Below are 14,380 nucleotides of genomic sequence, written 5' to 3' on the forward strand. Positions count from 1 at the left end.
GAGTTCTGCATGGAATTAAATTCTTTGAACAATTTTTAAAGGTGACCACCAAAGGAACATTCCTGTGAAGTTTGGATGAAATTGGCTTAGTGGTTTATGAGGAGATGTCATTTAAAGTAAAAGTTTACGGACGGACGACGGACGGACGTCGGACGGACGGACGACGGACGGACGTCGGACGGACGGAAGGACGCCGGACGAAAAGCGATCACAAAAGCTCACCCTGTCACTTTGTGACAGGTGAGCTAAAAATACACTTAAAATGGTAACAAATGAAGCTTTTTACTGTATTTGTATAGCAACAAAAGAAACAATATTGTGATTTTACGAAATAGTTTAGAAAGAATTTACTTAAAGCACTTAAGGGACTCCACTGAGGTTATTTTGGCATGACAGGACTGGAGACTCGAGATTAATGTTCTATTTGATTTAAGACTTGACCAATAACTTTTATGCAAAATTTTAAATAATTGGCTCACTCCGTTTTTTTCCAGAATACTTATTCTTATCATGAAAATTGACCCAAAATTACGCTATGAATAGTACAAAGATATATTTTCAAAAATTAATTTCTGAGTATGTTTTTAATTATCCTTTGGATATATTTCTGCCCCTCTTGATCTATCTAAATGATCTATCTAAAAAATTTCAAAATTGATATGTTTTTTATGCTTTAGGACCTCAGTGGAGTTTCTTAAATGTTTAAACCCTTGTGTAGAGGCTGGTTTGTCTAAGCCACAAATATTAAGCCTGCCTGCGCAACCATGCCATATTAATGTTCTCTCGTATATAGTCTTGAAAGTTAAAATTCCTGAACAATGAACAATTCCAAATTAACAACAGGGTATATCACATTTCAAAAAACTTTAAAGGGACTCCACCGAGATTTTTTGATATGACGAGACTGGAAATAATTTTTAAAGATTAATGCTCAGTTTGATGTAGGTCTAGATCAGTAAATTGTAGGCTAAATTTTAGATCATTCGCTGTTTATCCAGGATAATTATTCAAGCATTTAAACGTTTTTCAATCAAATCAAATGAAAAATAGCACAAAAATACGCTTTTCAACTCATTTCTGAGTATATTTTCTTAATTATTTTTTTATGTCTTCCTGTTTTACTACCCCAGCTGATGTGTGTAAAAAAATATACACTTTTAGGCTTTTGAACCTAAGTGGAGTTCCTTTAAAAAATGTATATATGAATAGTGAAATTTAATTTTCATGAACAAGGTTTAAACCTACATAAAATGTTACTTGAAGAAAGTATTGCAATAAGAGGCAGCAACAATATTGCATTCTGACAGAATAACCACTATATTTGTATGTGAACGTAACAAATTTAAAGAAAGAAAACACATTGTATTTTAAATCTAGATATAAGAAACACTGTCATCATGATTTTGGTTTCCAAATATTCATTTTCTTTTCTACTGCATTGGCCACATCTATGTTTGTTTTACTTCTCGCAAAATGTCCCTCATATTTCCCGTTTGGATTCATCAAGTATGTGATGATAGAGTGGTCAACCTGGAATAAATATGAAGTGCAACATGTTTGATTTCGGTGGTAAATCGATAAAACAATGCCTGTCATAGAATTTCCTGTTCTCAGTCCAGGGATCAGAAGTTAGAGTTACTTCACATTGCACACCTTATGTAACGGCCACTTTACCTTATACCACATACCTAGGGTAACGACAATCTTACCCAAGGGTAACAGCCACTTTACCTTATATCACACACCTAGGGTAACAATAACCGTATCCTAGGGTAACAGCCACTTTACTTTATACCACACACCTGGAGTAACAACATTCTTACTCTAGAGTAACAGCCACTATACTTTATACCACACACCTGGGGTAACAACAACCTTATCCTAGGGTAACTGCCGTTTTCCTTCATGCTACATACCTGGTGTAATGACAATCTAACTTTGGGTAACGGCAGCTTTACCTTATACCACACACCTGGGGTAACAGGTATCTTATTCTAGAGTTAAGGCCACTATACTTTATACCACACACCTGGGGTAACAACAACCTTATTCTAGGATAATGGCCATTTTACTTTATACTACATACCAGGTGTAATGACAATCTAACTTTGGGTAACAGCCACTTTACATTATACCACTCACTTGGGGTAACGACAATCTTATCCTAGGGTAACAGCCACTTTACATTATACCACACACCTGGGGTAACGACAATCTTATCCTAGGGTAACAGCCACTTTACATTATACCACACACCTGGGGTAACGACAATCTTATCCTAGGGTAACAGCCACTTTACATTATACCACACACCTGGGGTAACGACAATCTTATCCTAGGGTAACAGCCACTTTACATTATACCACACACCTGGGGTAACGACAATCTTATCCTAGGGTAACAGCCACTTCATATTATACCACACACCTGGGGTAACAACAATCTTACCCTAGGGTAACGGCCACTTTACATTATACCACACACCTAGGGTAAGGACAATCTTACTCTAGAGTAATGGCCACTACTGCACTTCACCTTATACCATCAGCACAGAAGAGTAAAATGATGACTCTCCAGCTTTACTTGTGGAGAAAGACCTCAAGTAAACAATTCTCCACTTACTATATAATCCCCATCTTCATCTTTAGGACCCATTGAATGATAAACTTTAAACGCATTCCAAATTTTTCTTAATTCATCAGCATTTCCTGTCAGACCAACAATCTTGTCTGAAAATTCTGGAAAAAAAATCATCAAACAAAACTGTGTGATTAACATTGCTTTTGAAATATTCATACAACAATAACAAGTCTTTAAATACACTTAATAGCTGTTGGTGTGAAATCATGCCTGGATGTGTCATTTAAATGAACTAAGTTTATTATTTTTGATGAGTCAGATAAATGAACTAAGTCTATTCTACGCTTTTTGTTTGTTTGTTTTTTGCACTTACTTTAAAGCTGAATTGAGAAAAAATGAACTTTAGAAAAGTAAAAATATTCAAGATGCAAGTCATATTTTACATCATTTGTGTGATAAATGACTGATTTTGCAGTATTTATTGCCATATTTCTACTGCATAACTAACATAGTTAGAACTATTTTTGCACATTTGACCTTGTTTTGGTGATTAACATGGATTGCAAGTGCCGTTTTTGATGTGTATATTACTTTCTTTCTTGAACAGACAATATTTAACTTTCAAACACATTTTGAAAACTTTCATGAAAATTAGCATGAATCTGAATGTTCTTTACAAATGTTTACCTTTTCTTCATAGTAAAAAACCAAATTACTTCTAGAAATTTGCCATAAAAAAGTATAGATGAAGAAATTGAATTTGTTCATACAGACAAATAAAGTAGTGTTGAGATACCTGCCAGGTAGGTTTTTAGTGATTCTGGAGAGTCCCTTTCAGGATCCACCGTCACAAACAATGCTTTTAGTTTGGGAAGACCTGGATTTTTACCTGTTAAACATAAACAAGAGGGCCATGATGGCCCTGAGGTCGCTCACCTGTATAAAGCCCCCCCCCCCCCCCGGGCCAATTTTTACCCAAGGGCTTTTATTTGTTTATTTGAACAGACTTGGTAGACACCCATAAGAAGATGTTTCATGCTAAACATCTAAGTTCTAGCTCATTGGGTTTTTTAAAAGAAGATTTTTTAAGTTTTTACTATACACATATAGTTAAAAACAATGACCCCCGGGCTTTTATTTGAACAAACTTTGTAGAAATTTAGTAAAAGATGTTTCATGCTTAATATCTAAACTCTAGCTATATGGGTTTTTTCAAAGAAGATTTTTAAGTTTTTGCTATACACAAAAAAGGAAAATCAATGACCCCCGGGGCAGGGCCAATTTTGACCCCGGGGCTTTTATTTGAACAAACTTTGTAGACACTGATTAGAAGATGTTTCATGCTTAATATCTAAACTCTAGCTATATGGGTTTTTTCAAAAAAGATTTTTAAGTTTTTGCCATACACATATAAGGAAAATCAATGACCCCCGGGGCAGGGCCAATTTTGACCCCAGGGCTTTTATTTGAACAAATTTGGTAGACACCCATTAGAACATGCTTCATGCTAAATATCTTAGCTCTAGCTCTTTGGGTTTTTTAAAAGAAGGTTTTTTAAAGTTTTACTATATGCATATAGGGAAAATCAATGAACCCCTGGGGCGGGGCCAATTTTGACCCCAGGGCTTTTATTTGAACAAACTCGGTAGACACTCACTAGAAGATGTTTAATGCCAAATATCTTAGCTCTAGCTCTTTAGGTTCTTTAAAAGAAGATTTTTTAAGTTTTTACTATATGCATATAGGGAAAATCTATGACCCCCTGGGGCGGGGCCAATTTTGACCCCAGGGCTTTTAATTGAACAAACTTGGTAGACACTCACTAGAAGATGTTTCATGCCAAATATCTTAGCTCTAGCTCTTTGGGTTCTTTAAAAGAAGATTTTTTAAGTTTTTACTATATGCATATAGGGAAAATCAATGACCCCCTGGGGCGGGGCCAATTTTGACCCCAGGGCTTTTATTTGAACAAACTTGGTAGACAGTCACTAGCAGATGTTTCATGCCAAATATCTAAGTGCTAGCTCTTAGGGTTTTATTAAAAGAAGATATTTAAAGATTTTTCTTTCGGTTGCCATGGCAACCAGAGTTCTGCATGGAATTAAATTCTTTGAACAATTTTTAAAGGTGACCACCAAAGGAACATTCCTGTGAAGTTTGGATGAAATTGGCTCAGTGGTTTATGAGGAGATGTCATTTAAAGCAAAAGTTTACGGACGGACGGACGCCGGACGGACGACGGACGGACGGACGGACGGACGCTGGACGAAAAGCGATCACAAAAGCTCACCCTATCACTTTGTGACAGGTGAGCTAAAAACAACCGTTTAACATACAGTAGAACTTCCATGAGTCGAACTTCGATTAGTCGATTTTCTCAATGTGTCGAAGTAAAATGAAAGTCCCGATTTTTTCCCTTATATATTCCTTATAAAAAACTATTCATGAGTCGAGATTTTATGTGTCGAGTTTTTCGATGTGTCGAAGTTTTTTCGTGGTCCGTATAGAATAAATCTAGTACAATTTACAACAAATAAGTCGAAGTTCTTCTGTTATTTTGACACTTTCGATCTCGAGACATTTTCACACCTTTTCTGGCCGCGAAGACGATTTTCGATCAACTTTAGTGACATGTGTTAATTACACAGCCGAGTGTTCAAACAGCCTTTGTATGCGTTTAAATGTGTGAATAAATGCTTTAATCATTTCTGTTTTAATTGCGGTAGCGGTTTTTTAAAGTACATGTGAACAGTAAGAACTATCATTTGTGTACTTCCGTGACCCGGTGTCGCGTGATAATCACACGCGAAATATTTACTATAAGCTGGTTTAGTTATTGCCCTTTCGTATTGTTACGCCTTTTGTAACTTCATTGTATACGTCAACAGCGAGTCCAAATCATTAGCCGTGTAAAGTTACTGAACATGTCATATTTATCATTTTATAATGTAAAATATCAGATTAATGAATGAAAGAAAAACATGAAACAGGTTACGTTATAGATCTTATAATAAGGGATAGTCACGGGTTGAAATTTTGTCATGAAATTCAGACCGATTCATGAGTCGAAGTCCCGATGTGTCGAAGTTTTTACGCAAGTCCCTCCAACTTCGACTTACCGAAGTTCTACTGTATATTGTCTATATACAACTTTTTTCTCTCTTATAATCAAAATTGTGTTTGTCAAGTAATAACTGCACTGTGAAATGACCTATGGGGGCTTTACAACATTTAGTAAGGAGGACCACATTAGCAGAGGGCAGGATGACCTCATGAGCACTTACATTGTGCATTATGTCCGAGCAAGCACCAGCTATGGCTAGTAGTAAAACCACCAACCTTCATGCCTGCCAGATAACGTCATATGAAAGAAACACAAGGTCTCTTCCAGAAATAAAACGCTTTGCAGTGCAAAACTTGTATTAAATATCATAATGGTGAAACCAAAATAATATATCACATTTTCATAATACACCTAGTTTCCATGTTACAACAGCAAAACCAAAAACCACAGGTGGCCACGATTCATTACCTTAAGCATTTTTACAATGCTAGTTTGATACACTATATTTTCTAATGATCCGAGCATTCAATGTTGAAGAAATTTGGCAACAACATTAAATTTACTTAAAGAGATGAACAAAGGACACCTGCAGATATTATTCACTTTGCTTACATAATGTCCTATGAGCTAAATGAGTAAATATTTTTTTATTTTTTTTGATATCTTTCCATTGTTTCAGCATTACTAAAAGAATGCTCTTGTTTTACATTTATACCGAATACAGTAGGGAATATAGCCAAGCTTGCAGTGCATGGGCATTAAAGGTTTTTATTATTGTATTGGCGCCACATGTTGAGGACATTACAAAGATTGTGAAAGTTGAAATCCTCACTGTTTAAATGCAAAGGGATAAGAAGGAAAGGGAAAGACTTTACAAAGTTTGGAGGTTTGGGGAAAGGGCTGGGTGAAAGTAAATTCTCTAATGTTTTCAAACTAGCCTAATGAAATATGTTACTTATCCAATAAAGTCATGATATTACTAAAACTTGATGTATACATACACACACTAAACAACCCCATAAAAACTAGCTATACTAGTTAATAAAGAATTAACTGCATTATCTTCAGACATGGACTTCCTTTCTGTATTTTCATCCTGTATCAAACTATATGTCTTACCACAACAAAGTAGATATATAAATAAAATTCAAAGAAAATCAACAAAATAAAGATGTCAAATCACCTAGAATATCCATAACCTCTACAATTTTCTCGATCTCGTCTGGACATATGTCAGGACAATGAGTGAAACCAAAATAAATCAGACACCAGTCGCCCTCGTAGTCTTTGTTTGAAACTTTTTCCCCGTCCTGATTGATCAATTCCCAATTGCCTCCAATCAGGACATTTTCTTCATCCATTATCGTGTTCTTTAGCAAAGCTAAAAAATAAATCACATTGTTTATAAAAAGGAACATGGAAAGCTGGGACATTCCCAAAATTGTCATAAAACATAGATTAGCGGCCAATGTGATTTTTTTTCCTTTACTTGTAAACTTAAAGGGACTCGAATAATTTTTTTAACAGAATGGGACTGGAAATTTAATTTTCAAAATTTCTATACCATTTGATAAATATCTTCACCAATAACTTGTGTGCAAAATATCAGATCATCGGCTCTCTCTGTTTAGAATTATCATTTTTAATGTATTCATTGCAGGCACTTTGAGCACTTTAAACTTATATCTGGCTAAGAATATTGGCACTGAATATCAATTTTTAATTCTGAGCACCTTTCTGTATTATCATATTCATATATTTCCATTTAAGTGCCCCTTAGTTGATCTATTACATACATACATGTGTATTACATTATATAACCATATTGAACAAATAATTTACAGTATTGTTATAATCAGTTCTTAAATCATGTAAATACTTACAATTATATCATATACTACCAGTATAATACCAATCATATCATATACTACCAGTGCCTTACCAATCATATCATATACTACCAGTATAATACCAATCATATCATATACTACCAGTGCCTTACCAATCATATCGTATACTACAATTGCCTTACCAATTATATCATATACTAACAGTGTCTTACCAATTATATCATATACTACCAGTGCCTTACCAATTATATCATATACTAACAGTGTCTTACCAATTATATCATATACTACCAGTGCCTTACCAATTATATCATATACTAACAGTGTCTTACCAATTATATCATATACTACCAGTGCCTAACCAATTATATCATATACTAACAGTGTCTTACCAATTATATCATATACTACCAGTGCCCTACCAATTATATCATATACTAACAGTATACTACCAATCATATCATATACTACCAGTATACTACCAATCATCTCATATACTACCAATCATATCATATACTACCAGTGTACAACCAATCATATCATATTCTACCAATGTACAACCAATCATATCATATACTACCAGTGTACAACCAATCATATTATATACTACAAGTGTACTACCAATCATATCATATACTACCAGCGTACTTTCAATCATATCATATACTACCAGTATACTACCAATCATCTCATATACTACCAGTGTACAAACCAACATCTATACTACCAACAGCTATACTACCAATATCTATACTACCAATACCTATACTACCAATATCTATACTACCAATACCTATACTACCAATATCTATACTACCAATACCTATACTACCAATGTCTATACTACCATCATCTACACTTCCAATATCTATACTATCAATATCTATACTAACATGTACCAATATCTAATTACTCACCAACATGCTGCTGTTTCATTTTTTGTTTGACATAGTAATACAACGCTACAAAACCAACTGCCGTTGCTGTGAGTATATACAAATTTGGCCCACCCTAAAATATTATTACAACATATTGTTATTTTCAATCAATTTTTCTACAATAAACCTACAGAAAATGAAAGTGATTAGCCTGTGACAACAGTAAAGATCAAACCAAGTCAGACTAATTAACTTTTACATTTTTCATCTTTATTCCAATTTATATCAGAATTAGCCATGAGAGACAAAATGCCCATAAAAGTCAATGTCCGAGATCATTAGTGTGACAGTCTCATAAAAACATTTGCCTTGCCCATGGATCAAACTAGAGACTCAGACCCCATGCTCTCCTTATTGAGCTAAATTTAAGTTAAAAGGTTGACAGTATCATTTGTTACTTCACAATACTGATTGGGTGGAGCATGTACAAGAATGTCACAAAACATACCTAAAATAGCACATTGAGAACTGACCCTACTGCTAAACCATAGAAACAAGATAATGTTACTGTTAATAAATTTCATGAAAATATTTCATTACATATAGATTTATACCTGTTATAATGTACCTAATTACTAAATAATTAATTATTGTTATTAACACTGCAAAATCAGTCATTAATCACAAATTTACATGTAAATTATAACTTGAATCTTTTTACTTTTCTTAAAAATCTTAAAACTAAGTACATTTTTTTTCAAGTTGGATGGTTTCTTGAAATATTTGGGCTCACCTTTGGAGTCTTGGGGAGCTTTAAAGCTTTGAATGGTTGTTCCAAATTCAAGGCAGGGCAAACTACAAAAGTTTATCAGTTTAAACAGTTAAAAAATCATGTCCAATGTAGAGACAAGTCGCACTTACCTTGATCCAACTAGCTTTCTTTTTCTCCTCTTTACTTTTACGTATAAGTTTTGCATATGGACTATTATTCTTTGGTTTATTCACTGGAGACATGAATGGCACTTCAGAGCTCTAAAAATAGATCCTCAATAGAGATTATCCATAAACAATTATATATGAGCCGCGTCACGACAAAACCAACATAGTGGATTTGCGACCAGCATGGATCCAGGATCCATGCTGTTCGCTGTCAGTTTCTCCACTTGTAATAGTGTTGGTAAGCGAACAGCATGGATCCTGATCAGACTGCGTGGATGCGCAGGCTGGTCTGGATCCATGCTGGTCGCAAACCCATAATATTGGTTTTGTCATGGCGCAACTCATACTCAATTCAAGTATTGCTGCATATGAATCATTATCATGAACTGCCAATATTTTATGTATGAATAAATGAACAAAAATTCCTGATTAAGATTGAACCTGAATGACAAGTAGCAACTCTAATCTGTGCAACACTAGTCCAGACTAAGTAAGGTAAATGGTTAGACACTAGCAATTATTGATAATTTTACTCAAAATTTATGAATTTTATGTATTCACTTCCTGTTGCCGCATAATAACTTTCATGTAAGTGTGCACAGACAGACAGAGGATGGTGAAGTAGTCCCAGTATACGTCCCAGCTACATTGTAACATGTCGCAACTACTGTACAGCAGGCAACACAAAATTCATTAATGGGTCAAAACAAGTCTTTTTACTCAAATGCCATTACTCAGCAAAAAATTGTTGAACTGAAAAATCCCTTTAAATATGTGCAAGTTCAAGTTACCGATCAATTCTGTAATATTTCATTTAAATTGCATAAGTAGTATAAGACAAGTATGTACAAACTTTAAAAATATACAGTTGGAAGACTTACCTTAGAAGTTTTATCTGCCTTGTCACAGAGATTTCTCCGAAACACGCCATTTGTTTGTCTTTGTGAGTTTCTGTATAATGTGGTTAACTGGAGAAAATATATAGTGCAATATATGTGTAAAACAGGGCACTTAGAGCCGTCATTGATTTAGTGCAAAGCATATTTACGATATATCGATATTGATAACATAAATCAAGGATACATCAATTTATCGATAATTACTGAAAATTACTTGACTACTATTCAACTTTCTTATCTGTTTAAATGATTTCAGTAGAAGACATAATTTTTTTCTTTTCAAAACAATTTTTGTGTGACTTAAATTTTTTTATGCCTTTGGGAATGACAAAGGTTTTTTTTTCCCCCTCATAATCCTATAAAAATTTTGGTCCTTTACGAAAACAACAGCATTTTTTTAAAAATAGGAAAAATGGAAAACCCTTTGCTTTTTGTATAATGCTTCTTTGTAAAATTAAATAAATAAACTTCTAACCATTTCGTTTTTTTTATTTAAAAAAAACAGTTTTTTTTAAAATGAAAATTTTTCAAAAGTATCAAAACCCATTTATTTTAATTTAGTGACCCAACAAAAATATATTTTACGATATATAATATTGTTTTTTCCTTTGATGAAAACCCTTCAGGGGTTGTCTTTTAAAAGGCGGGAAAGGCCCAAAATGCCGGGTTTTAAAATTTGCTTTTATGGGCCCCCCTAAAAAATTAAGAAAAACACTCTTTGTTATGCATGATAAAGACAGAAATGACCGCCTCAAGTTCAAAACAAACCTTCTGCAAAAAATGTTAATGACAACCCTGAGCTCTACGGGGCATCCTGTGTGAAACAGTGGAAAAAAATGTACATGTACTCATGAAACCCTTTGAAATAAATGAGCATTGTGAAAAAGAAGAAAGTTAGAAAGAAAATATATTTTCCATTTATGTACATGTAAATGATATCTAATTATCATGAATGGACAAAACCCTCTTACATGAACCATGAAGGTTTCCCTTATTCAATTGATTTGATATATAATAACCAAGGAGAGAGGGCCTGGGCATTCAGTCTAGGTTTTGAACTACAATGTACTAAAAGTAACACCTATGTTACCTCTTAAATTACAAGTATTTGTTTCTTCAAGAAAGATGTCTCAAGAAGTTACACACTAGGGTTCAAAAATTATGTGTCATATAAACATGAAAAAGGGGAAATAATTCTCACAAAAGTGACAGTAACCAATTATTTTTCTTTCTGTTTATGTCAATATAGTATGCTCAATAAACAAACAAAGTTTAAAAGAAATATCTTCATTATTTTTCTAGAAATTTGATTTTTTATGTTATAAGCCCAATAGGGCATTTTCACCAGCCTGTTAAAATAAACATATAAAAGCATTAGGCCTAACAAAAAAGTGTTTGTTTCCAGTGACATGGTTTTAAAAAATAGGGTAGGTAGGTAGGCATTTTTTTTTATTATTATTTTTTTTTTTTATATCAAGTGTTAGTTCTGGCTTCCAAAACTTTATAAGCCGCTATTTAACATTTTTGTTTTTCATCTGATGCGGCATTAAAGTTTTGGATTAGACCCGTTACAAAACCTAACCAGAATAACATAAGTTGATTTATTCTTGCTTTTCACTTGCAAATACACTTAACCCAATCAATTCTTGTGCATTTTACGATAAAACAATTATTTTAATATCATTCTATACCAATTAAAGTATCAAAATATTAATACTGTCATTAAAATTGCCTATTTAACTGTAAAACAACAATTTACGCCGACTACAGTCGGCCATGACATTCAGGTGCCACGCGAGACCTCGTATGACGTCATTCGCGGGAACAGATTTGAATAGAGTCGTGTACTACATTTAGAACATTTCGGTATTTTTATTCAAGATAATGTTTTTATTCATTTTCATTAATTTTTTAGTACTTAAATATGATTTTATTGAATATAAAAGTCAGTAAATCACCCTTTTCAATATCTTTAAAAAAAGTAATTTATAAAAATATTGGAGGCACATGGGTTCATAAAGGTCAATCTCGTAATCACGTGGTCAAACATTTTGGCAATATGGCGGCCAAGTGCCGAAATTTTTACCTGTCGGAAACTATTAGGTAGTTTATGTTCGTAATAAGATTTTTGTTTGTCCATCCTTGGCTTATCAACAGATTATATATAGTTTTATCAAGGTATGCTTCACTTTACTTCATGGCATGTTCGATGAATAAATACGAGCGTGTCAGATTCCCGGCACGATTATTGGTGGACTTTCCCTACGGGTTATCTTCAGCGTTCACATCATGTCATACTCATAGTATATAAACGGGTGCGCTGAAGACTTTAAGCTAATCAAATGTATGCATAATGCGACAGAAATATGAATGTGCGGGGCTAAGTTTATTATGCAGCATCAAACATAAAATGTGGCCTGTATTCCCTAAAAAAGTTTAGCGTCGGTTGCCAAACAACAGGGTAGGTAGGGACACCTGAAACAAACAATTTTTTAGGCCATATCTTGTTGGCTTATTTAATTTATAGAAAAAATTTGGATGAGGGGTGAAGTGTCTTACTGATTTTGGGGGGTGAAGTGTCTTGATGGGTGAAGTGTCTTCAAAATTTGAGGGGTGAAGTGTCTAGGGGTGACTTGTCTTGCTACCTTTTAGGCTAGGGGAAACTGCCTTTATCTGTTTATTCGGCTGTAAAACACACGGAAAAAAATGACTTTGGTTTTAAAAAAATGGGAAACTTAGTTACAATGGCCTTCAATTTTTTTACAAATCAAATTAATGGGTTTAAAAAATCATTATCATTTTTCCCTTTCATTTTGTATTTTACGGGAACACTTTTCAACTAAAAATTGGCCGTTTAAAAAATCAACCCCCGGGTTTTTTTAACATAAATTTTCCCCCCCCCGCCAAAAATTGTGCTTTTCGCAACCCAAATTTTAAAACAAAATTTTAATTTCCATCTCCCCGTTTTTTCCACATTTTTAAAGGCCCCTGTTTTAAAGTGTAAAACCCAAAACATTTTTCTAAAAATAAAATGATCCATTTTTCCCCTGTATTTTAAAGCTTTAATTGCATTAAAAAGTTTTAAAACAAAATTTAAAATTGACAGCGAAAAGTGATTTACCCGAAAATTTTTTTGTTTTTTTAAAAGTTTATCTCCCCCTGCTTTCTTGTAACCTAAGGGAAGTAACTACTATATTTATGCTTTGAGTACAGTCACTTCCCTTGTCTGTGAAATCAAACAAACAAACACAATCTGCAACATTGTTACAGTATTCAAATTTTTTAGTATTTTTTAATTCTAAACTTTGACTGTAGTAGTCTACTGTTACTGTAGTATTTTAATAAATCTATTTTAAAATACCATGAGATAGACAAACTGTATACAGTAATTATTATTGAACGTTAATTAATATCACTTTATTTCTTTTTTTAAAACTCTTATCAAGTTATTTTCATAATAAGATTCTAAGACATATTTCGCTCTATAACCAGGCTTCTTTACCAATCCAAAATATTTTTTTGTTTGTTTGTTGTTGTTTTTTTGTTGTTTTTTTTCAATTTTCAGAAAAAAATATGATTTCAAATTATGAATAAGAAAAAAGTAGAATCTACATAGAAATTCCCAATTGGCTGACAAAAAAAACAAAAAAATACAAACGGTTTAAACTCATGAGAAAAAATTGCATTGACTTGTGTCATAATTATAGGAAGTGACAGGTTATTTATTAATTGATAAAACATTGTATACATGTACTATAAAATACATATACTGTAAAACTTTACCATGCAGGTATTACTTCAACTTTTCATTTTCGATCACAAGTACTCCTTGACAGAGTTGGCCCTGGTTCCTTTACATGCCGACAATACATGGGACATCGGTTTTTAATCTCTCATTATAGAAAGTCCTTTTGCATCGTAAGTGGAGGAACGGGGATCAAACTTGTGCCCCCTAAAATTACAAGTTCAACGTGTACTACTGTACTACTATTGGTACTACTGGACCAATGATCCGTTCCTTTGCCGGGCCTCATTAGTCGAACGGTTAATATATGGCTTCAACTTGCCGGGAGCCCCCTGATAATGACGGAACATCTGTGGTCGAACGGTTTATATATGACTTCATAACTTTCTGAGGCCTCTGTGGTCCTTACAAAATTACCTGTGTCA

The 14,380-nt window shown here is 33.6% G+C and overlaps 1 protein-coding gene across 1 annotated transcript; it reads right to left on the minus strand.

Annotated features, from left to right (window-relative positions):
* LOC132748396 (protein SCO1 homolog, mitochondrial-like) lies at positions 1–10,283 on the minus strand. The gene is made up of 7 exons (XM_060737998.1): positions 10,193–10,283; positions 9,294–9,404; positions 8,412–8,505; positions 6,828–7,025; positions 3,377–3,469; positions 2,623–2,738; positions 1–1,530 (listed from the first exon to the last, which is right to left on the minus strand). The coding sequence occupies exons 2-7, from the start codon at positions 9,384–9,386 to the stop codon at positions 1,396–1,398; spliced, it is 729 nt and encodes a 242-aa protein (XP_060593981.1). The 5' UTR covers positions 9,387–9,404; positions 10,193–10,283; the 3' UTR covers positions 1–1,395.
* Positions 10,284–14,380: the final 4,097 nt, after the last annotated feature.

The sequence above is a fragment of the Ruditapes philippinarum genome, unplaced genomic scaffold, assembly GCF_026571515.1.
Source record: "Ruditapes philippinarum isolate M1 unplaced genomic scaffold, ASM2657151v2 ctg1310_1_1_1_1, whole genome shotgun sequence".
In the NCBI taxonomy this organism is placed as follows: domain Eukaryota; kingdom Metazoa; phylum Mollusca; class Bivalvia; order Venerida; family Veneridae; genus Ruditapes; species Ruditapes philippinarum.

What these genes read in the sequence shown, in the direction of transcription:
- LOC132748396 (XM_060737998.1), bottom strand. Translation starts at nt 9,386, where the DNA reads ATGTCTCCAGTGAATAAACCAAAGAATAATAGTCCATATGCAAAACTT. An exon ending in AATGAAACAGCAGCATGTTG is followed by an intron (nt 7,026 to 8,411) that starts GTGAGTAATTAG and finishes TTTATTTTTTAG; the next exon opens with CTTTGCTAAAGAACACGATA. An exon ending in ACTAAAAACCTACCTGGCAG is followed by an intron (nt 2,739 to 3,376) that starts GTATCTCAACAC and finishes TTTTTTTTCCAG; the next exon opens with AATTTTCAGACAAGATTGTT.